The following is a 22,849-nucleotide window of genomic DNA, read 5'->3' on the forward strand; positions in this document are numbered from 1 at the left end:
CAGGTTAAGAAAAGGAGAAGGATTAGAGGGAAAGAGAAGGAATGGGGCTGAAGGGAGTCTTAGAAATCCTATTTTCTGGGTTTTTTTTTTTTTTATTCTACTTAGTTATATTGACATCTGTGATTTTCACAAAAGCCCACCTATTGCCCGCAGTGAGACATCTTTAAAAACTAGTAAATGGCAACATGGGTAATCTATAAGTTTTCATGCTTTTTGAGTTGTAGTTCATGTCTATCTTGAAATGACATATTTCTAGCTGCTTTGTTTTGGCTTCAGCTGGTTATTTACGACTAGTTCAGGAAGTCCAGATGCGGCCACAGTAAAGACTCAGAGCCAGTGGAAACCTGGTCCCTGCCAGTGTCAGGAAGCAGGAAAACCCCGGGGTCAAGAGTGTTCCTACGTTTACAAACAGCTGATTTAGAAATTGTCTCCAAAGCTTAGTGATTATAAAGCCATGTGAAGTTCCAGTCATAAGGGCCACAGCAGACGGCACTAAGGAAAGCGATTGATGCTGGGCTGGCTGCTTTCCGCTGGTAGCACCATAGCTTAAATAGCAGTTGGTTAACACCAGGGTTTACAATTACAATTCGAAAGTTAAAAACTAGACATTATTTGAGAAGAATACTGGAAAGAAAGATTCTTTGAAAATATTACTCTAACTGTAGTACGAACTGCAGCCCTCTGAGAAGCAGTCGTGGCAATCAAGGATCCTGGCTTTGGGCGTGTAGCTCACATCTCCCTGGTTTCCATTCTGAAGGGCCGGTGCCACCTCACTCTCTTCCTGCCCCATCTAGAGGGGCCTATCTGTTTAGCAGCTTCTATTAGATTTATTTTAGCTTGGGCCTCCCTTTATCTTCCTAGAAAAAAAGAAACTAAGGTTTACCTTTGGTTAAAGGTAGTCTCCAAAGTTCACTTTTCTCTTAGGTACAGGTATGTTTTGTTGTATGTCAAAGGTCATTTAAATTCAAAGTGCTGGCAGCTTGCGAACATACCTAATGCCGCTTTATTTGTACAGACCAGTATTCATGCATGTATATCAGGAAACAAAAGAATTAGGAAATTAGGAACTATGAACAATGGACCTCAGTCATCAACTGTATTCTCTGAATTTAAACCATTATATGGATTCTGTTTTACAACATCAGTTGTTTTTTCAAGTTTTATTGTATGTTATGATTATCAAGGATATCCTTTCTACCTTATTTTATTATGATTTTGTGGGTATACAATCTTTAAGAAAAAAAATGATACATGCTTTTCCTATTCTCAGATTTTAAAGTCTTTATCTATATTTGCTTGGCCATAGGCAAATCAACATTTTCACCATTGTATCCAGACGCTGCTGAAATAAAGACACTGTTTTACAGAATTCTCTTGAATCTATCACCCTAGTATCTTTATCACAGATTTAATATTCAATATCAGCTGAAACATAAGAGCATTTATTATATGTAAAATTTCCTAGCGATGAAAAGCTTATTTTACCAAATGAGCCACAAGAGATGTAATCACGTGATTTCCCTCTTCATTTTTGGAACAAGGTGAGCTGTGTGAATGTATGTACATAGTGAGTAAAAGTAATCAAATGTTTTAAGATGTGGTACGCTCAAGTGAATGCTTTCGTTCATAGTAAATGTCATTCTGCCCTTACACTTTTGGTGATTGCTGAATGAAGCTATAAGGACTGCTTAATTAGGATATAATAAGGCTTTTACCTAGAACAAACGACTTCTTCTTGTACCTTCAGGACCAAACCAAGCTCAGAGGCTTGAGTTCTTTAAATGATTAATTTTTTCATTATCAAGCAACCAGGTTTTTGTTGTTACTGCTTTTTGCAATTTATTATCCTTGTCCCGAGACCCTCTTCCCTCCTTTTAAAATGACTCAAAAGTTCTCTTTGCGAATTGAAAGTGAATTTTAAATTAATTTTGTCTGCATTTTGATAGTTCTTGGCTCTAAGGACACTCAATCCCTTCAAAAAATTGCCGTCACTGACTTGAGTTCAGTAGTACTATTCGTGCCCTCCAGAGTTTATTAATGTGGTCCAAACCTGGAGCCCACTTAGTAGGATGTGATTCAGGAATAGAATTTTGAGGGCCTGGAGGCAGGTCAGGGGTTGCCTCTCCCTGAGATGAGGCTTCTGGAGGGCTTGGCGAGGCGTGCTGTGTACCGGGGCTGGTCCATGGGGCTTTGCGACCTCAGGGAGGAGGCAGTCCCCGTCGGGCAGGTACAGGGAACTGCTTGGGCTGGGAAGTTGGGCAGCCCAGGTTCATGTGCAGCTGACACCTCATAAAGTTGCTTACCTTGTCTAAGTTTCCTGGCCACCTCTGAGAGAAGAAAACGAGACCCGTGAGGTGCAGACCACAGCTTTTGCATAGAGCAGGTGCTCACGTGGGACTGTTTTGCCTGGATGGACGGCCGTCCTGTCTCTGTTACGTGCATGTCAGCCTTTGTCTTTTGAGCCATTTTACTAAAAAAAAAAAAAAAAAAAAAAATCAAAAAGTAAATATTGGAGCAGAGAGGGGAATCAAGGAGGAATCAACAAGTGGGTGGGTGGAGACCAAAAGGAGGAAGGAAAGGGGAGGGGAAAGAGTTAATGGGGAGTTAGCAGGGACCCAGAGGGGTGGGTACCAGTGATGAGAGGATAAGAGCAAAGTAGGCCACGTTGACCAAATTAGCATTCTCTTTCAACATTTTACGCATACGAGGGAATGAAGAAAAACAGGTCTAGTCGAGTCTTGGGCAACTTCTGTGCAGCTGTCCCTGTGCCCTTCAGCCTGTCTCCTGTGCTGTCCCTCACACCAAGGCCTGGGTTTTCTGGGACAGGGTCTTGGGAAGACAGAAAATCTAGCTAATGTTTCTGGCACATTCATGATTTCAAAATTAAATAAAATGGTTTTTTTTTTTTTTTTTAAAGGGAGAAAATGTAGCCTTTGGATCCCTGTTGCTTAGTGACTGGGCCTTTTGTATAATTGGTCTGAGGAGGGACAAAGCATACTGAGAATAAGAGAGTTGGTTGAAGAAAGGAAGGCAAAGTTCAGGTGCAGAAACTGGTGGGTTGGGAGCCTTTGGAGAAGCCAGCAAGCCCTGGGGGGGCCTGAGGGAGGTGGAGGAGAGGGCCTTAACCAGGGAAACTGAAGGGAAGCTGGACAACTTCTTCAGCTGAATTTAGGGCCTCCCTGGTTAAAATGCCTGAGGCACTGCATTGGTTTTTCGCCCCCGTCTAGTTTTGCTGGGTCAAAAGTTGCCAGGAAAGTGCTTTCTCTCTGCAAATCAGAAGGAAACGATACAGCAGAGTTTAATATAGTGTGACTGTATTTGCTAATGTGCTTTAGTTCAGCTGGTAGTGGGTTCTTAAAATGTGCTAATTGACTAGATGACACCAGAGCTTCACTGCTGTCATTTTAGAAAAACCAAAATGGCAATAAAATGCTTCCTAAACAGTTTTACTGATGTACATAATTTAATGGCATGCTGTGTAAATAACGTGATGCTTTTGAAAATGGTGCTGGGACTTCCCTGGTGGCACAGGGGTTAATTAAGAATCCGCCTGCCAATGCAGGGGACACGGGTTCGAGCCCTGGTCCGGGAAGATTCCACATGCCACAGAGCAACTAAGGCCGTCTGCCACAACTACTGAGCCTGCGCTCTAGAACCCGCGAGCCACAACTACTGAAGCCTGCGCACCTAAAGCCCATGCTCCACAGCAAGAGGCCACTGCAATGAGAAGCCTGCGCGCCACAACGAAGAGTAGCCCCCGCTCGCTGCAACTGGAGAAAGCCTGTGCGCAGCAACGAAGACCCAATGCAGCCAATAAATAAATTAATTAATTAAAAAAAAAAAAAAAAGAAAGAAAAAATGGTGCTGACTTCCTGGATTGTAATTAATCTATAAAATGAGCTTGTTTGAGTTTGAGCCCTTTAAGGTTATAATATTAATGAACTTTGTCATAGGATTGATTTCTTTATGTTTTTATGTTCACCACAAACATGTGTAATATTCCTCTGAAATTGAGTGCATGCGGATTATGAAGCAGGATGCTCGCTCCAGCCTGAGCATGCTTTAAAACTGTGCTCACATTGTAAGATACCAAGCGCATGGTAGGAGAGGGCTGGCAGTGAATTTAGGACATGAGTTCTGCTGGGTTTGGTGATGGTGAAGCAGGCAAAGTGCCTTTCTCTGAGACTGGGCAATTGCGATAAGTATAAAGATGAACCTGTTAGGAATTTTGCATGTATAGAGTCAGCTAAGAATGCCAAAGGAGTCTGGGAGATTTTGTTAATAGCAGGTCCTAAAGCAAAGTTGAAATACTGGTTTAGTTTTCCTTTTACCTCTGCAAACGTGGAAAGGGAAGGACCCTTTTCAACAGAGTGGAACAGAGGCCCTGCCTGGAGTGTTAAGTGGGAAGTGGCAGGGCAGGCAGGCAGGGAGGAAGGGTGGGTTCTTTGCCAGGAGTTAGCTGTGGGACTTTGGACAAGTCACTTAGCCTCTTGTTAGAGAGACTGAGAAAACTGTACCAAAAACTCATCTAAAGCCCTTATAGTGCATTTAAAAAAAAATCTGGGACCCAACTCTGCCCTTCTCACCGACGAATCAGCTCTCCCGGCTTCCCCAGTGGGTACCTTGCCAGGACAGGGTGATGGATGAGAAGGAAGCCCTCAGGGTTCCTGCCCCACCCTTTGGAATAAAGGCTTAGGGTGATCAGCTCCTGGGTGAACCTTCTATACTGTGGAGAAATTTTAATAACTTGTCCAGCTGATTTAGTAATTAGATTGTGTGCTCAGCGGAAGGTTCCCTCTCAGCCTGTAAGCCTTTTTAGGAGGGGCTGTCTTTGTGTTCCTTTCTGCCGCCCTCTGAGGAAGAAACCCCTGAAATGTGTCCAGCTCAGCCCGGTGTCCTGAACGGGAGCTGGATTGCTTTTGCCTGTTTGGGAGCGCGGTCATGGGTGTGGTGGAAATATATTGCCCCACTTTCATTAATACTTTTTCCCGTACTTCAAATACACTTTAAGAGTTTATTTTCAGTTGTGTAACTTGGGGAGGCTGCGCCATTTTTCATGTGTTACCTTCTTGTTATTTTGTCTTGTTACTGTTTTTTTTTTAAATGAAGGATATAATACTGCTCTGTGTTGTCAGCCCCTTCTTATTTAATGTCAGAATTTAATACTTGCCTCCACCATTTTCTTTTCATAGTAAAATCTTATTTTGCTCAAATATTATTCCATATAATGTCTGTCTTTTAGCCCGAGAGACAGTTTTACAGTTATGTACTTAGGCTCCCGTTCTAAAATGTGTTTCCCTCTGATCCCTCCTATTTTTAATTTTCTTTCATTTTTTTTTAAACATCTTTATTGGAGTATAATTGCTTTACAAGGGTGTGTTAGTTTCTGCTGTATAACGAAGTGAATCAGCTATACATATACATATATCCCCATATCCCCTCCCTCTTGCATCTCCCTCTCACCCTCCCTATCCCACCCCTCTAGGTGGTCACAGAGCACCGAGCTGATCTCCCTGTGCTGTGTGGCTGCTTCCCACTAGCTATCTGTTTGACATTAATTTTCTTTCATTTTAAAACCACTGCCCTAACCATAAGTGTTATGGGGTCTTCTGTTTAATACAACAGCAACTACTTTTCACCTTAGGCTTTATTTTATCATTTCTCTCCCTTAATTCTCTGATTTTCCTTTTCTGTTATGAAAGCAAGATAGCAATGTGATGTTTATGAGAGGAGAGGCGTGGCAGGGGATAGATACCTTCTAAATTAGCCACCTAAAAAGTACAGGTTTTGAAAACCCTTGCCTGCTTTTTTATTGATTGCATGATAAAAATGTGTGTTCCATTTGCTCTTGAGATTCTGGGCCATGGTTTTAGCTTTTATTTACACTCCTCTTGGGTTTGGTAAAAAATGCAGTACGGCTGAGAGAATACTTAAAAATATGCTGTAATGCTTTGTTACAACTCTACAGCTGGTTACATTGTACCTCTGCAGTTGTTTCTTAAGCTACAAATTAATTTTTCAAGCTATCCTAGAAGTAGCAAGTCTGTAGTGATCTAACTCTGCTCCAGTAGTTTTCTTTCTCCAACTCTCACTCCTTAGAAGCTAAACCTGATTGGAAATGTGGCTGTCTCTGCCTTCCTTGTGATACTTAATATTTTAAGTATGAAAATATGTGAAGCGTAGAAGTGTGTACAGATAATTCCCAGTTTGAGAAACTGGCAAACTGCGAGAATACGCCATTTGTGACAAAACCCAAGTGCTAGTTCTATTACTTAAACTGTTTTTCTTACATCTAACCAATGTTTGTAATATAATTTCTATTGGAAAAATATGTACCCACTTTGATCTTGAGAGAACCCAGAATTTAGAAATTCAGTAGGTTAAGAGAGAAGCTTCAGGGAAACTCCAGAAAGTACTGGATTGGCCAAAAAGTTTGTTTGGGTTTTTCTTTAAGATGTTACCGAAAACCCGAATGAACTTTTTGACCAACCCAATAGTTCTGTTTGTCAATCCCCAAGTGTTTAAACACCCATGCTATTTGTTCAGATGGATAGCTTGAGCTGTTTAAAGGATGCCACTTTTTTTTTTTCCTGTTTACTCTCAGACGGTAAACCAGTTAATTAACTTCCATAATTAGCTTACTGAATGACTTGACTTTATCTTTCTCATAAGAAAGCAAACACGCTAAACTCTTAGTGTTTGTTAAAATGTATAGGAAGAACTAACCAGAGGATTGTAAGATGAATATTTAAAAGCAAAATGGTTTTCTTCTTAAAGGAAATAATTTTTTAAACTTTGAATAATATTTTACAAAAGATAACTTTCTTTTTGGGGGGTTTGGTGTTGAAGGTCTTTGGGGTTGTCATCCTGAACTTTAACAGCCAGCTGCTTAGAGAAGAACTGGACTGCTGTCTCAACTCAGGAACTCTTATGATTTTTCAAAAAGTATATTGCTGGGACTTCCCTGGTGGCACAGTGGTTAAGAATCCACCTGCCAATGCAGGGGACACGGGTTCGAGCCCTGGTCCAGGAAGATCCCACATGCCATGGAGCAACTAAGCCCGTGCGCCACAACTACTGAGCCTGTGCTCTAGAGCCCGCGAGCCACAACTACTGAAGCCCGCGCGCCTAGAGCCCGTGCTCCTCAACAAGAGAAGCCACCGCAAGGAGAAGCCCGCGTACCACAATGAAGAGTAGCCCCTGCTCACCACAACTAGAGAAAGCCCGCACACAGCAACAAAGACCCAGTGCAGCCCCAAAAAAAAAAAAAAGTATACTGCTATCAGCCTGTTTTATTGTTAATCATTTTTCTTCTGGAGGTGGATCTGGGGGAAAATCAGTTTAGCTACATTTTAGTTAAAAGAGGTTGTTGCTGTTGTTGTTTTAAAACTTGCTCTAAATTTGTGGGTCCCGTTTTGTGGAGACATGATCTTCCTTGATTACACCTAGCACTCACTCTTCTACCAGAGTTTGTACATTTATAGAATGCTGTTTAATACATATGCTGCCTTGTATAGAGTTTTAATGGTTTCAGGCATGTAAATCTTGTCACATCAAAAAATAGTCCCTAAAATAGAAAGTATGTCTCTTTTTAAAAAACAAATCTTATATCTCCTCCTATTTCCTTGCTACTTGCAATCCTGATGCATCCTGCTAATGGATTTGAATTGCATTAAGTGCGTTAAACCAAAATTCCAAGTGAAATTGGCCTTTGGGTGCTTACTCTCCTCAGTGTTTTTTTCTGTCCTTCCTAGTTTGCAAAATAAAGTAATTTTTTGCTGGGATGTCCAACTGCACTAGAGCAAACAAAGGCAAAGCCCATCCAGGGATTGTATGTTACTATTTTTGGTGGTAGTTCTTAATTTATATAATTTTCCAGTAGGATCTAAGTCCAGGGTGGGGGGTGGGGCGCATGGGAAGAGAGGCCCCCCTGCCCCATGTAAGTCTGAGCTTACATTTTCAAAATAATGAAATATGTGCTGCTTTTTCGATGTTTTGTTTTGTGGCATCCTAATCATATGCTACAAAGATAAGAAAATCAGACATCTTATAAATATTAAAATCAGACATCTTATAAATATTAAAAGGCTTTGCAGGTACAATTAGTGAATTGAATGAGGTTCGTAAGATTCGAGAGGGAAATTTTCAAAACCTATATGGTTTATTTTACATACGCACAAGGTCTTCTGACTTGCATGTCAGAATAAAAGTCCGGGACCTGCAAGGAAGGTGGGAAGGGAGAAGGGCAGTGCGGGAGCCCCAGCTCTGGGGCAGGGGGTGGGGAGGCCTGGGGTCAAGGGGAGGAGAGGGGACAGCTGATCCTCAGTGGCCCAGCCCTTATCCCCTGCACCCCGCCCACCGGCGCCCACCTTGCTTATTTGCCTATTCAGGCTCCAGTTTCTTTTCTGAATATTTGTAGCGTTCGCTTTGAAGTCATTGTGCACTCAGCTCCCCTCTCCTCTGCCTCTCTCTGGGTTACCGTTGACTTTGAGGCTCAAAGAGTTTGGGTGGCTTTCTCAGTTCCCTTGTCATAAAACAGCAGTAATGTCTGTTGCAAAGTAGCAGCGGGGTTAGAGTTGGTACACGGAAAGTGCCTCGCCTATATTGCGACTATTTTTGGCCGCTACCATTTACTGTGATCTGCGCCTGTTCCCCGCCTCTGCCCCCTCCTCCCCCCTTTGTCCTCAGCACTGCCTGGCACGTAGCAGGCCCTCCGAGCATTTTCCCTTGTGACACAATCACGTTATCTTGGAGAAAGCCATATTCAGCTCCTGTGCAGAATTCTGTGCTTTGTGGTCCTGTTTCACTTCATGTCATGGTTGTGTGCCTGTCCTCAGTGTGCTTTGCGAGGTGGTTTCCTCGAGAGCTTCCGGAGGGTGGGGACTTGAACGTTTCTTGTGAGTCCCCCGTGTGCCAGCTCTGTGCTCTACACGTTAGACCCTCCATAAATGTTGGTAAACAAGCTGAGATTCTAGCCCCAGAGCCCAACTGTTTGGGGCTCTGTGTTATTTAGTAAAGAAACTTACAGTTGGGAGAAAAGTGAGTCTTAAATTCTCGGCTCCTTTAGTATGTACACTCAGAAAGCTTAAAGGTGTCAAATGCCAAAAGGCATTCAGGCCTTGGAGAGATTTTTTTTTTTTTTAAACTTTTGGGTTTATTTATTTATTCATTTATTTATTTATGGCTGTGTTGGGTCTTCGTTTCTGTGCGAGGGCTTTCTCCAGTTGCGGCGAGCGGGGGCCACTCACTGTCGCGGCCTCTCTAGCTGCGGAGCACAGGCTCCAGACGCGCAGGCTCAGCAATTGTGGCTCACGGGCCTAGTTGCTCCGCGGCATGTGGGATCTTCCCAGACCAGGGCTCGAACCCGTGTCCCCTGCATTGGCAGGCAGATTCTCAACCACTGTGCCACCAGGGAAGACCCCTTGGAGAGATTTAATACTTGTACTGTGTCCAGGAGTTTTGAAAATGTATGCCGATGTGATTCAAGTTGTGAAAACTTCAGTCTTGTTCATTTGTAAGTTGGTTTTACGGATGCACGTCTGCAGTCTGCAGTTCTGTGTAATAGAATGTCATTTCTGAGAATATGGTGATCTCATCTGGAGTCTGGCAAGCTGCAGGTTCGTTGACATTGGCACAGCTCAGGGCCAGGTTTCCGAGCTCCTCTGTGCTGGACTCTAGTAAGTAGAACAAGTAATACCTGCAGCATATTCGCAGGACAGGCCACAGCTGCTGCACAGCTGCCCGGGGGTCTGCGGGGGCAGGGCTCCGGCGCCTGTCCTCTGTGTTCACACGGTGGGCCTGGCACCTCGGCCCCGAATCACATGAACAGTCAGATCTCCTGAGACTTGGCTCTCTTGACTTCTTGTTCTCGCTCTCAACCATTTGAAACATACGTTTCATATTCTCAGCCATCTTTTTGAAATATTTTTCTTTTCTTTTTTAGTTTTCTGTCTCATGCTTTCCTGGTCTCTTCAACTTCAATTTTTACATATAAACTGGGACAGGACACTTGTACAAATATAATGAACATAAGTTTGCTACAAAAAATTATTTTCTCTCTCTGATGGGGAGCGCTCTTTCTCTGTTTAGTATGAGACCACAAGCAGGCAGGTTTCACTGCTTCCCGAGTCCCATCTGCCATGGGGAAAATGTTAACAGGGCTGTATTTTCAGGGAGATGGCTTCTTAGGGGAATGGGTCAGTGGTCTTCCTGTAGCTGTGCCAACACGAACGGCATCTCCTCTGTGTGGTCACAGGGGAAGCAGGGTATTCTCTCTGCTCCAGGGCTCTCCTGCTTTTCAGGTAAAGATCTTCTTTAGAATAAATAAGTGAAAATATACATACATACATACATACATACATACATACGTAGCTATAACATTTGTTGTCAGTGGGTTTTAATTTCTCAGGTCTTTGAGCTGTGCCCAAAAAAAAAAAAAAAAAGGGCGCTGTTTAACCTCTAAGCGTTGTATTTAATACTAGGTTTACTCTATGTTATTTTGTAGATTTGAAGAAATTTAGATATAGGGCTTTTCCCCTGTATATTTCACCATTAGCTAAAACTGAACATTTCCACAACATAGTTGCTCAGCTTCCCCACTGCCTTCTAAACAGGCTACCTTTCCCCCCTGTAGCATCACCATGTCCGCAGACCACCAAGCCAGGTGTCCTAGACGTTTGTCTCTTGTCTTTCATCATGGTTTAGTAGAATGGGTGCCACGTGGAGTCAGGTATTCTGCATTCTTGAGCTGACTGTGCTCAAGTGATCTGAACTTTATCATTTTTATGAACCCATGAATAGTCTTTATTTTTCCTACCCCCTAAGCATCCTCAGCCTTTTGTGTTTTCATATGACTATGCTTCTAGGGGAGGGTCTGTCCTCATATGGCGCCTGCCACAGAGATCGTCCTCTTCCCTCCTCCTCACACACACCCTCTGGGGACATTTCTTGACTGGAGGCTATGCCACCCTCTGGCTTCTTTCCCAGATCATCACTAGGGCAGACTCATAACTCACTGATCTTTACAGCTCCTAAAGAAAAGGAGGCGAGGGACTTCCCTGGCGGTCCAGTGGTTAGGACTCTGAGCTTCCACTGCAGGGAGCACGGGTTTGATCCCTGGTTGGAGAACTAAGATCCCACATGCCACATGGCCAAAGGAAAAAAAAAGGAAAAGGAGGCAAATTTTTACTTCACAGGGCCATTATGCTGCAGGTATGGGTCTCCTGATAGAATGTGGAGTCAGAAGCAGGCAAGCATGCAGTATTCTCCCCTTTATAAATGTCTCTCTTAATATATGCATATATAATGGTGTCATACCTTTTCTCTTAAGAATGTAAAAACTGCAGAGTTTCTTAGTTTGTCTTTTTAGGGACAATTCCTTGCAGTTTGTTATCTGTCGTTTATAGTATCTCTGCCTGCAAGAGATGAAACATGCTATAGCTACTTGGTCAATGGCAAAAGCTGGTTTTGATAAGTGAAGTTGCAGCAATGGAGGTGTTTTCAGAAACTTTACCAGAGTTCTTCTTTTTTAATAAGTGATTATAGTCAACCCTTTAAATGCCAAAGGACTTGAAAATAGTTCAGGCAAGTATTTATAATGCCCAGCATTCTGTTTACTATGTAGCTGTACCACTGGGATACATATATATTTTTTAATGAATTTTTTTTTTAACTACAGGAGCTCTTACCAAAGTAAAGGAGAGTAGGCGACACGTGGAAGAAGGGAAGATGGAGGTCCAAAAGGCTGATGGCATTCAGGATCGCTGTAACACTATTTCTTTTGCCACTTTGGCAGAAATTCACCACTTCCATCAGATTCGAGTAAGAGACTTTAAATCACAGATGCAGCATTTCTTACAACAACAAATAATATTTTTCCAAAAAGTGACGCAGAAGTTGGAAGAGGCTCTTCACAAATATGATAGTGTTTAATGACTGGAGATTGGATTATGGACTTTTTTTCAGTTCAAGGATAATTTCTACAGCAGAATAAAAACTGCTATCAAAGAGCTATTGCCAACTATCAGCAGTGGTACAAGGATGGTTTTGTGTTCAACTGAAACTCGGCTGAATATATAATTATGTAGGAAAGAAGCAGTTAATATGGTTATATAATAGAAACAGTACCACACATTGTAACTAAATTATACTATGTATGCCTACACTACCATTGTAACTTTTGGAATAATGATTATACTATTTGCCTTATTGCTTTTTGAAGTATGGGTATTTTAGTGCATACTTTGTAGACCTCAAAACCCATGAAGGGTCTCAAAGAAGCTGGCTGGATAAAAGCCTGCTGTGGATGCCTTTTTACTCTCACAGATTGGGATTACCTAAATTCAACTTATTCTCTGTTTACAAACTCCAACTAGAGCAGCTATGCGACTTTGTGCCTTTAGACTCTTGGTTTTTTCATTTCTCCACCCCCCCCAACCCCCTTTTTAAAGTAACCACAACTTTTCTGACTGAAAGAGTGAAAGGCCAGTGCACATAATGACAAACTGCTGGGAACCTCCTGTTGATGCTGGGGGCGGGGTGGGAGGATCAGCTGTCATCAGTTTGCCCAGCAAGTTCTGTCTCCTGATGCATGCTGGTGAGCACAGTGGAGGGACACGCATGCTCATCTTTGGATGTGGTGTCTGTTAGGGAAGAAAACGGTGCCACTCTGTTCCCTTAGATGCTACAGTAGCATAGCCTCTTCACTCAAGTGTCCTGGAAACTTGGTGTGGAGATTTCATCGAACATGTCTTATAACCCAGAGAAGGAGTCTAATCAATTGGAGACACGAGCACAGAATCAGTGACAACACACACTCGGTTTTAATTCTTAGGAGGGTTTTCTTTTCTTTTCTTTTTTTTTTTTAGCTTGAAGATTTTCTTTTAACATTCAGTGTGATTTTTGTTTTGTTTTGTTTTGTTTTGTTACTGGATCTACACTGTTAACTGATGGAGACTCCACTGTGATTCACTCGTTTACTTAATCAAAAACTTTTCAGGGATGTCTGTAAAATTCAGTGTTATACGTGATGAAAAGTAGTGTTGGTTGATCTAAGGAGGGACCAGAAATAATTTCTACTATTCCAAATGCTGACGGAAAAAAGTAATTGTTTTTGTTTCTGTTTTTAAGTATTGATAAGCCCCCAGGACATTTAACCTTAAAAATTACTTTAAGTATATTCTTTTATTATTATAAGGGAAATACAATGGCTGATAAATACCAAAAAGATTCAAAAGCAGCTTAATTTAAAAAGCACAAAGAGATTCTGGTTAGAAATGCCAAAATCTCAATGTTTTTATAGTTGCTGAGCTCAGTAATGTGATTCTTGAGTTTACAGATTTAAAAACTGTCACTGAAAGGTTAAAGTATCTACTGTTTTTAATGAAGTCAAACTTATGCTGCCTCAGAAATCCCTGGGTATTAAAATGGTAACATAGAAGTAAAGAGGTCAGTTTGAAATGCTGGTGAGTCACATTGATTAAAGAAAAGGGTCAATTTGCAGATAGTCATACAAAGAGAAGGTTATTGAAATGATTATTCAACAGCACATTTACTCTAAAAAGTAATCTCACATGGGTTGAATTTTTAAGATCAGAGTATCATAATTTTGATCAAAATTTTATACCTTAGGTAACTTAGAGCCAGATTTAACATCATGTGGCTTTGTCTCTACTACCAACATGTGGAACTGTAACCAAATATATTGTTCTTTAAAAAATAACTTTCTCTTGTTGGTTGCAAAATACAGTTCTATAAACAAAACCCATATATATATATATGTGTGTGTATATATATATATATGTGTGTGCGTATGTATATATATATATATATGTGTGTGTATATATATATATATAAATATTAATTTTATTGCAGAAGTTTGGAGATTATAATGATAGCATTTAATTTAAGTTTGAGTCTGTATTGGACAAATAAGCACTATGCTTTTCAAATGATTGGAAAATCAGTTTTACTTGCCTCCTTTTTTGGCAGTGGTTTGATTTTTTTTTGTTTGTTTAAGTAAAAATCACTAAACTTTGCAATAGTAGTATTGAAATTATCTGAGGTGTCTTGTATGAATTGTGCTTTGGCCAGGGTGGACATAGCTTAAATTATAAAAACTAAAGATTAAAGAAAAAGGAAGTATAAGTTCATGCTGCCTATTTAGAAGAGAACTTTCATTCTTCATAACTATGTAACATTATAATGCCACTGATTCATAAGGGGTTTAAATTAATTCTGTGGGGTAGGACACCGGAATTATTAGTGTTCATTTTCATCTAAGATCTTTATATCTCTAACGTTCTTGGTCCTATTGAAACATTTCAGTATACAAAAATACTGCAATGTTAATACCCAAGAGAAAAGCCATCATAATGTGTATGCTGGTCATTATGATCAGTGTGGTACAATTTTTTAAAATAAACTATCATGCCCTTCATGCCATTATTTGTCTTTATTTCTATAATTTATACTTCAGATATATGATGTATTTAGAACAGGAGGGCATGCACTTGAGCTTGGCTTTGCTATTTTAATTAAGAGACAGAGTCGTTTATATGCTGTAAGTATAATGCAGCGAGACTGGTTCTACAGCCGTGCATTGGAACCCTGTTTCCCTTCTAGGCTTTTGTATCTGAAGGTACAGTTTAAATCTGGAATAAGGGAACACATTTGAAAATGAAACGGAAAGTCAGTGCTCCTTGGCTTGAATAGAGTCATAATTGGGATTTTCTTAGGCTTCACTGATACAGTTGTCTTAGATTTATTCATAACAATACAGCAGATTCTTAAATGCCGATTTTTAATTGTCTTGAATTTTGCTGCTGTTCTCATCATTAAGGACTTGAAAAAATGTTTTAGTCTCTCAAGTCAAGCATGCAAAGTTTATTGTATAAACTTTTAAATGTCATTCTTTCCTAAGTTCATTTTTTCTATTCATTTACTAAGCCGTTTTTTCCATTTATGCCTTTATTTCCTCAGAATCGAATACCATGTCTGATACTTTTAAATCCATAAGCATTATCCAATTTTCTCATTTCCAACCTTATCTTTGGCTAACAGAATAAGTAAAACAGGATACTATTTATTTACAGGCTAAAAATGTTGAATATTGTTTTTTTCCTTCAAAATATTATGACTAGTGCAGATCAACCATGTTTATCTTTTAAAAATAAACAAAGGTTGCTTTATTTCTCAGCTTCAATGGAATATTATAATTATTTTTTCTCCAGTAGTCAAGGAGGCATTTATTTAATGTGAAAGACTTAAACAGAAAGATAGAACAGTGAGTTCACTGTCTTGCTTCCATCTGCAGTTGCCATATAAGTTGTTCATGAAATTCTGTAGTAAATTTGATTAATTTAAATCCATAAGCCATTTGGGTGGTCCCACTGAGTATCTGCTTATGTTAGTAACTTCAGTAACTGTTAAGCTTATAGCAATAAATTGTGAGTGAGATGTTTTGAAATAATAGCTGTCGTGAGTCCGGCACCTGATGCATAGTAGGTACTTAAGGAGAGCACTTCACACACTGTCTCTGTTGGAAACTGACGCTGTTGGCTGCCAGCTCAAACCAGCCTGATCCAAAATGTAAAGGGTCACGGGTGGGTACCGGAACCTGGCGAACCCCACACGGGGCCAAAAGTCCCATCTTTGGGGACTAAGAACTAAAAACTAAGAACAAGAACTAAGCTTGCCCTCTATGTGGGGCTTTTTAATTTGTCAATTTCTTTTCTTTTTGGGTCTATTTTATTTTTTTCCTGTGGCTAGGCTTTCTCAGCACCTTCTAATACATCTAAAACGGCCAAGCCATCTTGCAGTTCATAAGTTTCCTTGGGCCAGTGGTGGACATCTGACCCAAGCTGGACAAATCAGCTGTGGCCTGGGATTAGGGGTGGGGCATGAGAAGGAGAGGTTCTCTTAGAGGGTGTTTGAGGGAAGAAAGGAAACCACAGGAGCTCATGTCAAGTCAAAGGTTTAATTCCACTTGGTCAGGGTCAGAATCAGCCATGACAAGTTCCCCTTGGTCACAGGTAGAAGCAACCAACAATTCTCCACGTGGTAGGCTCTGGTGAGTCTGAGGTGGGTGGAGTAGACTTCTAGGCAGAGTACAGAAGGGCGCTATGCTAGGGGTCTGGGGGCAGGAACATGGAAAAACCCAGCTGAGGATTCACTTCTTTCCCAGGCCTCTGAGTTGGTGGGCAGTTAATCTAGGATTGGATCATAGCTAAAGCCTTTCTAGGGATCATGAGTTCGTCCTACTTGGTCCTGACCCTAGGATGTCCCAATCCCATCATTCCTATGGCAGAGATGGAGCTTCCAAAAGTGGCCTGTTCTATTAAAGGCAGTTCAACTTCCTTGGGTGAAAAGGGGCTTAGAAACACACAAGGTGTGTGTATGGTATTCCTTTGCTGTGGGTCCCATCAGCCTAGCTGGAAATGATTTGTAGGTTTGAAATGGTCAGATGCATCAGATCTTATTTTTCTAGTGGTTTAAATTTTCAGTCACTCGAGGAAATGGCTTTCAGGACTTAACTAACTGCTGAGTTGCTGGACTTCTCTGTGAGCATAGTGGGGAAGCTGACCCAGCATATCAGTGAGAAAGGCAACACATTGGAGCCAGGGGCCATATTCTAGCGTGTCTACTCTCTGCATGACCTCAGGCAACTCACCAACCCATCTCTGAGCCTCAGTTTCCTCATTTGTATGATAAGCCTACTTAGATTTTTATTAGAGAGTATTAGATGAACTAGTATGTACAGTCCTTAACTATTTGGCAGTACTCCCTCTCTAAATAACCATAGGAAGTGATAACAATTCCAGAAGTAGGTACTTAATAAATGATAGCAATGTTCCCAAACGTTGTGTGATCTTGAGCTAGTCACTTAATCTCTCTGAGCCAGTTTTCTATCCGTAGTGGGATAGAGTATCCGCTTCTCAGAAATACTGCAAGAATTGAGTGACATATGAAACGCCCTGAGCCCAATGCATGGCAAGAGGAAGAACAATAAAGATCCCCTGTGATTACGTGAGAAGGGATGAGATGAAGGGTTTAAATAATAAGAACTTCACATCAGCCGTAAGGAATCCACAGTCCGGTCCCCGTCAGGTGGGAGTTCCCACTGTCAGCCATGGCGCTCTCACCTTGGCACCTGTCTTGGCCAGCTCTCCCCATCCAGCCCGGCCTCAGGTCCAAACACCCCTCCTGGTTCCAGAACCCTAGCACAGCATCCTTGCATATTCTGACTAGAAGCCTAATTCACTACTGCTCAGGCTCACCAAGTTTCTCCTGCTGGGGTGGGCAGGGGCTCAGCTCTCCAGAGATCAGCCCTTTTCCATAAGGCTCCCCACTTGCTCTTAAAGAGTATAAATACCAGTATGTTCAGGAAGTTGTTCTCTACCAGAATATCTGAAGACAGCTTGGAATTGTGTTTTTGCTTACCAAATTAATAATGATTTTATTGACATCTGCTGTCCTGTATTTGAACAAAAATACCTATGGGGAAAGCGAAACCTGTAATCCTGGGAAAAAAGGCAGTTTTCTTAACATGTGGTGCTTTTTAATAGCTCCTATTCTAGAATCCATGGGAAGAAAATTTGACTTTTTAGGTACCCATGCTGACAGGTGATCCCATGATAAATTGCACAGTTATCTGAAGGATTAAAAACTGTAGGTGTCAATCATCTAAAAAAAACCCAAAGATCTTCAGATACCAATATAGAATTTTCCCAAGAAAAATTACATGACAAAAAGAAAAGGGCAGAACACTATTTTATATGCTGCCCTTTGAATAAAAGAGAAAACAATTATGTTTGCTTATATATGCCTGGATTATTTCTAAAACTAGAGACGAACAATTGGTAACAAGGTAACATTGTTTGCTTTGGGTTCTGAGAACTGGGCAGCAGGGGGATAGGGGTGGGAGGGAGATTTTTATTTACATGCCTTTGCATATGTTTGGATTTGAATGATTGAATGTATTTTTTGTTTTAAAAATAAAAATAACTAAGGATAAATTTTAAAATTGACAGAGGGACTAGCCAAAAAAAAAAAAGATATACAAAGGAGGATAGAGCCATATAGCTCTGTGCCAACGCCTCTTGAGACCCGGAAGCAGGTTGTCCCAGCGTAGAAGGAACAATCTCGTGTGAAGAGTGGCCTCACAGTAGTGAGCAAATCAATCTTCACTGTGTTATTCCTTGTTGAAATCCAACAGCATTATTAGGAAGTGCACTGTTACCAGAATGGGTAAAGTAGACTGTCGAGAAACGTATGACCAAACCACAGTCTTGTTTTCTGTGGTGCAGGTTACTCTTTTGTCTTCCTCCCTGCCCTGTGAAACCTTCCACAGTGCTCTAATCCCTGTGTCTGGTGCCTTCTCTGCACCCCTGTCACTTCTGTGATGACATTTAGCAACTAAGCACGCATGGATCCTGGGCTGAGATGGATTTCTTTTTCCTACCACTTAGATTTCAAGTGTGTATTCTGCTCTAGCTATGGTACTATAACTGGCCATTACGTATATTATTTTATCTACAGAACTCACTTACAAAACCATTTTACAAACAAGGAAACTGAGGCTTCCAGACATTCCGTGACGGTCGCAACAGCCAGCAAGAGGCAGAGTTGGGATTTGAACCCAGGTCCACTGACCCCACAGCTCGGGTTGCTCCTATTTGAGAACAGAGGCGCAAGTGCTTGAGCTGAGGAGGAGGTGGCGGTGATATTCCCCCCGAGGACCAGCCCTGTCCCCCATCCTCACCGCCCCGGGACCCGGCAGTGATCGAGGCCTGGGCAGTAAGTGCATTAGGACTGTGCTTGGAGAACAGAGGACCTCTGGGACTCGCCAGGTTTGTGAATCACACTAAACTGCATCTTATGAAAGAAAGGAAATGACAAAACTCTGCGTTCGCACCACCAGCACAAGTGGTGGGCCTTCTTGTGAGGGCTGTTTTCCACAAAGACAGCCCTGTGTTCTGGTTCCAGGAGAACAGAGGTGTCGGCCGCAGGAGGACCGGCTCTGCTCAGCCGCGGGCCTGCTTCCGCGCAGCCCGCCCAATTCGAATCAGCACCTGGGCAGCAGGACCCACGGTCGCACGTCACTCCCTACCCAGCCCTTTGTGATCAGCCATCGTTTTGACTGTCAGATCCACATATGCCAGGTTGCGGCTGTGTGTTCTCCCTACACACAACTGGCAGAGTTTGAAAGGCACAAGCTGAGCTCCAGGAATCAAGAGGAAAGCTAGCCTCCGAGTGGGTGGCCAAGGGGGGTCTCACAGGTCAAGACCAGGAACTCACCATCATGGAAGCTGTTGGGAGTCTGAAGCCCTAAATAAGATGACAAAGTCACCAGTTGCCATGCTGGTTCTTTCACTCCTTCAATACGAAGACTTTGAATGGAACCGGACCACATGCCTTCTGACCAGCGCGTCCTCTCTCCTTTACTCTGTGGGAAACCAAATCATCATCAAAAGGTTGCTGTGAAAAAGGTAGTTACCCCAACATCAACACACCTTTGAGCCGCTTACCTTCGAAAACGTGATGAAGCCATTGGTACAATAGAGATATCCTAGATGCTTATTCATTTGTTTGAACAAATACTTACTGAATGCCTATTTTCCAGGCATTGTTCTCGGCACTGGGAATACAGCAGTTAACAAAAACCAACCCAAATCCCTGCCCTCATGAATTTACATTCTAGTGGGGGAGACATAATAATCAAATGTATTAGTGAAATATAGGATATTTAGATGATTATAAGTGGCATGGAGAAAAATAAAGTGGGGTGGGGAATGAGTAGTGAGGGGTGGGGAATGAGTAGTGAGAGGTGGGAGAATTTGTTACTTTAAATATGGTTGGTCAGGACAGGCCTCCCAACCTGAAGTAAAGACCTGAAGGACTTGAGAGCCCTGTGGATACGCAGGGGAAGAACATTCCAGAGCATCAACAGCAAGTGCAAAGGCCCCAAGGCCAGGGCACAACCAGCGTGTTTGAAGCACAGCAGGAAGGCAGTGTGGGATGGGAGTGGGGAGCCAGGGGTAGGGGTAGAGGTGGTGCAGGGCTGAGTAGGAGGAGAAGAAGCCCAGAGGTGGGACTCCAGGTCATAGAAGGCTACAGGCTGTTGGGAGGACTTTGGCTTTTACTCTGAGTGAGATGGAAGCCAATGAAGGGTTTGAGGGGAAAAGAGCACGATCCGCCTCATGTTTCGACAGGGTAACTTAGCTGCTCACTGGGGCCAGCAAAGGCAGAAGCAGAGAGGCCAGTTAGGAGGCTTTGTGATAATCCAGACACAGTGGGGGCCACACTAAAATGGAGGCAGCGGAGGCTGAGGACAGTTGGGTTGAGTCCCCTGACCAGGGCGCCATGTCCCCAGTACGGAGCTTAGCAAGCCCAGGAACAGTGCCTTCCTTGTTTCCTGTGCCCCCATATGGCTGATGACCACCCCTTCTGACTAGATAACTGCTTACTCTATAATGTCACCGTCTGTCTTGCTCTGATTTCAGGACCATTCATTCTCCTTAGCATGGCTCTTCTATTAAGCATTGATTTTGTAACTCAGCTCTCAGAGAACACTCTTATTTAAGTCCCTAGGGGCCCCTCCATCACTGTCCCCAGGTATAAGAGCCTGACTAGAGGTCTGACACAGAAAATTGACTTCCATAGTTCTGGGTGCATGCATCTGTATTACAGCAGTAGATTGGCTATCCTGGTCACGGCCTGAGAATCTTGTCTCTCTCTTGGTACAGTGATGTCTGCCTGGTCACCATGGTGGTTACCTCTGACCAGTGCTGGTGTCTCCAACATAGGGGTTGTGGACCCAGCGCTTGCCTCTCCATCCACCCTGGGGACCTCCTAACTGCCTGGTCAGGATGCTGTCACGTGATATTTGCAAACTGAATTGACAAACTTTAACAGACTGTTCACAATTCTTTTGGATTCCTTCCCACTATGCAACTGTGTGCAAACACTAGATGCATTGCTCTTCATGGTTGGGCCTTCACCATGCTCTGTGCTCTGCCCGCTGGGTGCCCAGGGTGCCCCTGCAGTACCACTGTCTGTCCTTGGTGAGCCTTTTTACTGAAGCTTCCTTTGGCTCCCTTTTGTTCCTTTGTCATTTGTTTTCGTTTTTTACTAGTGTGTGTCTTTTAATAAATATCTGTAAATGAGTTGATAAAACTTTAAGGGATTCCTGTCTCAGTCTCTCCTACTTTCATTTACGGTATTTTTTGACCCTGGTTTTACCTTATCATCACTTGAGGAACTTTAAAAAGTGTTAAGATGCCTGGACCCCACTCTAGACCAAATGAATCAGAATCTAGAGAGTGGGGCACAGGCTTCAGCCTGTTTTAAAAGCTCCCCAGATGATTTTGATGCACAACTTGGCTTTCTTTCTTCCAGTCAACATAAACAGGGCCTGGCACCGGCAGGCTGTTGCAGCTTCTCATTCACCAAGGCACTCAAAGTTTCCCTCTACATGAGGTCTTACAGAGTCATAACCAGGGAAGGGATTGAAAGAAGAAAACGTTCATTATATAAATTCAAATCTCTGTTCCAGTCCCAGAACACATGCTCTGTCCTGAACTTGGAATGAATAAGTAATTTTATTTCATTGTATTTTGTATGTGTTAAAAGGAACGATCTGTTAAATATAAATCATTAAAATATACCACAAAATGGTTTTCCTTTTTTTTTTTGATTTTTATTTATTATTTATTTTTTGCTGTGCTGGGTCTTCGTTTCTGTGCGAGGGCTTTCTCCAGTTGCGGCGAGCGGGGGCCACTCTTCATCGCGGTGCGTGGGCCTCTCACTGTCGTGGCCTCTCTTGTTGCGGAGCACAGGCTCCAGACGCGCAGGCTCAGTAGCTGTGGCCCACGGGCCCAGCCGCTCTGCAGCATGTGGGATCTTCCCAGACCAGGGCTCGAGCCCGTGTCCCCTGCGTTGGCAGGCAGATTCTCAACCACTGCACCACCAGGGAAGCCCCTTTTTTTAATGCATCAGGGCTTTAAAGAACCAGAAGTGGCTCCAGCCTACCTGGGGCCGAGGGGCTTCGGCCTGGAGGGAAGAGTACAGGGCAGGGACTTCCAGGAACCAGGTCTTCCTTTTCTGTCCCTGAGACTCTGATCCCTTCATTCTCTCCTGAAAGGAAGATGTTATGGTTCAATTATGAAGGTGGGGAAACTGAGGTTCAGGGAATGTAAAAAAGCTAATTATGTAAAAGTCCTTGTGTAGGGTTTTAAAGTTTTCTGGTTTTTTCAGATGCTACCCCACCCACACACCCACATTGGACATCATACGGACTAGCCTTGTGTAAGCTGTTTCCTCCCCTGGGACGGCCTTCCAAGTCTTCTTTGTCTGGCTGAATCCCGCTCCTCCTCTGAGACTGGGTTCAGGCATTTCCTCCTGGCAGCTGTCCTGTCCCGCCTTCCCACCCTGACTTCCCGCATGAGAAGCTCCCTGTGCGAGGTACCCATGCTTTCCTCTGCTTTGCCATGTCTTGCACTTGGTATACTTCTCTTGCTTCTTCCTTCTCTAGTCAGTGAGCTTCTTTTCTCTATATTTTCCAATGTTTAGCACAGTGCTTGGCATATTTACAAGTTGATGGTGAGAAGGAAATAAGACTGGGTGACCCCAAAGTACTATAATCTCAGTGTTGTGTTCTATTTGCTATGCATGTATAATTTATTGACTGGAATCTCTTTGCTATATTTTCCCTCCCTTCTATTTTAAACTGATTGGCAAGCCCTCACGAAAGCAGAAAGAGAGGTTATCTCCCACAGCTCTCTCTTTGATGAAAGCCTAAAATCTTCAACATCCGTGGTAATGATGCAATATTTTGTCAGGCTTTTATTAA

The 22,849-nt window shown here is 42.6% G+C and overlaps 1 protein-coding gene across 3 annotated transcripts in view; it reads left to right on the forward strand.

Annotated features, from left to right (window-relative positions):
- SNX18 (sorting nexin 18) overlaps positions 1-21,656 on the forward strand; it is a 34,643-nt gene extending 12,987 nt beyond the window's left edge. Inside the window, exons 2-3 of one of the 3 annotated variants that reach the window (XR_005019218.1) lie at positions 1,307-1,541; positions 11,678-11,802. Coding sequence is in view for 2 of the 3 variants with exons in the window: in XM_036845978.1 (XP_036701873.1) it covers positions 11,678-11,931 (254 nt within the window). In the remaining variant the exon portion in view is untranslated. Of the gene's footprint in view, positions 1-1,306; positions 1,542-11,677; positions 14,446-18,537 lie in introns of those variants that run through there. The other 2 variants (XM_036845979.1, XM_036845978.1) reach the window with 2 other exon arrangements.
- The last annotated feature ends 1,193 nt before the right edge of the window (positions 21,657-22,849 follow it).

This window comes from Balaenoptera musculus, chromosome 3 (assembly GCF_009873245.2).
Source record: "Balaenoptera musculus isolate JJ_BM4_2016_0621 chromosome 3, mBalMus1.pri.v3, whole genome shotgun sequence".
In the NCBI taxonomy this organism is placed as follows: Eukaryota; Metazoa; Chordata; class Mammalia; order Artiodactyla; family Balaenopteridae; genus Balaenoptera; species Balaenoptera musculus.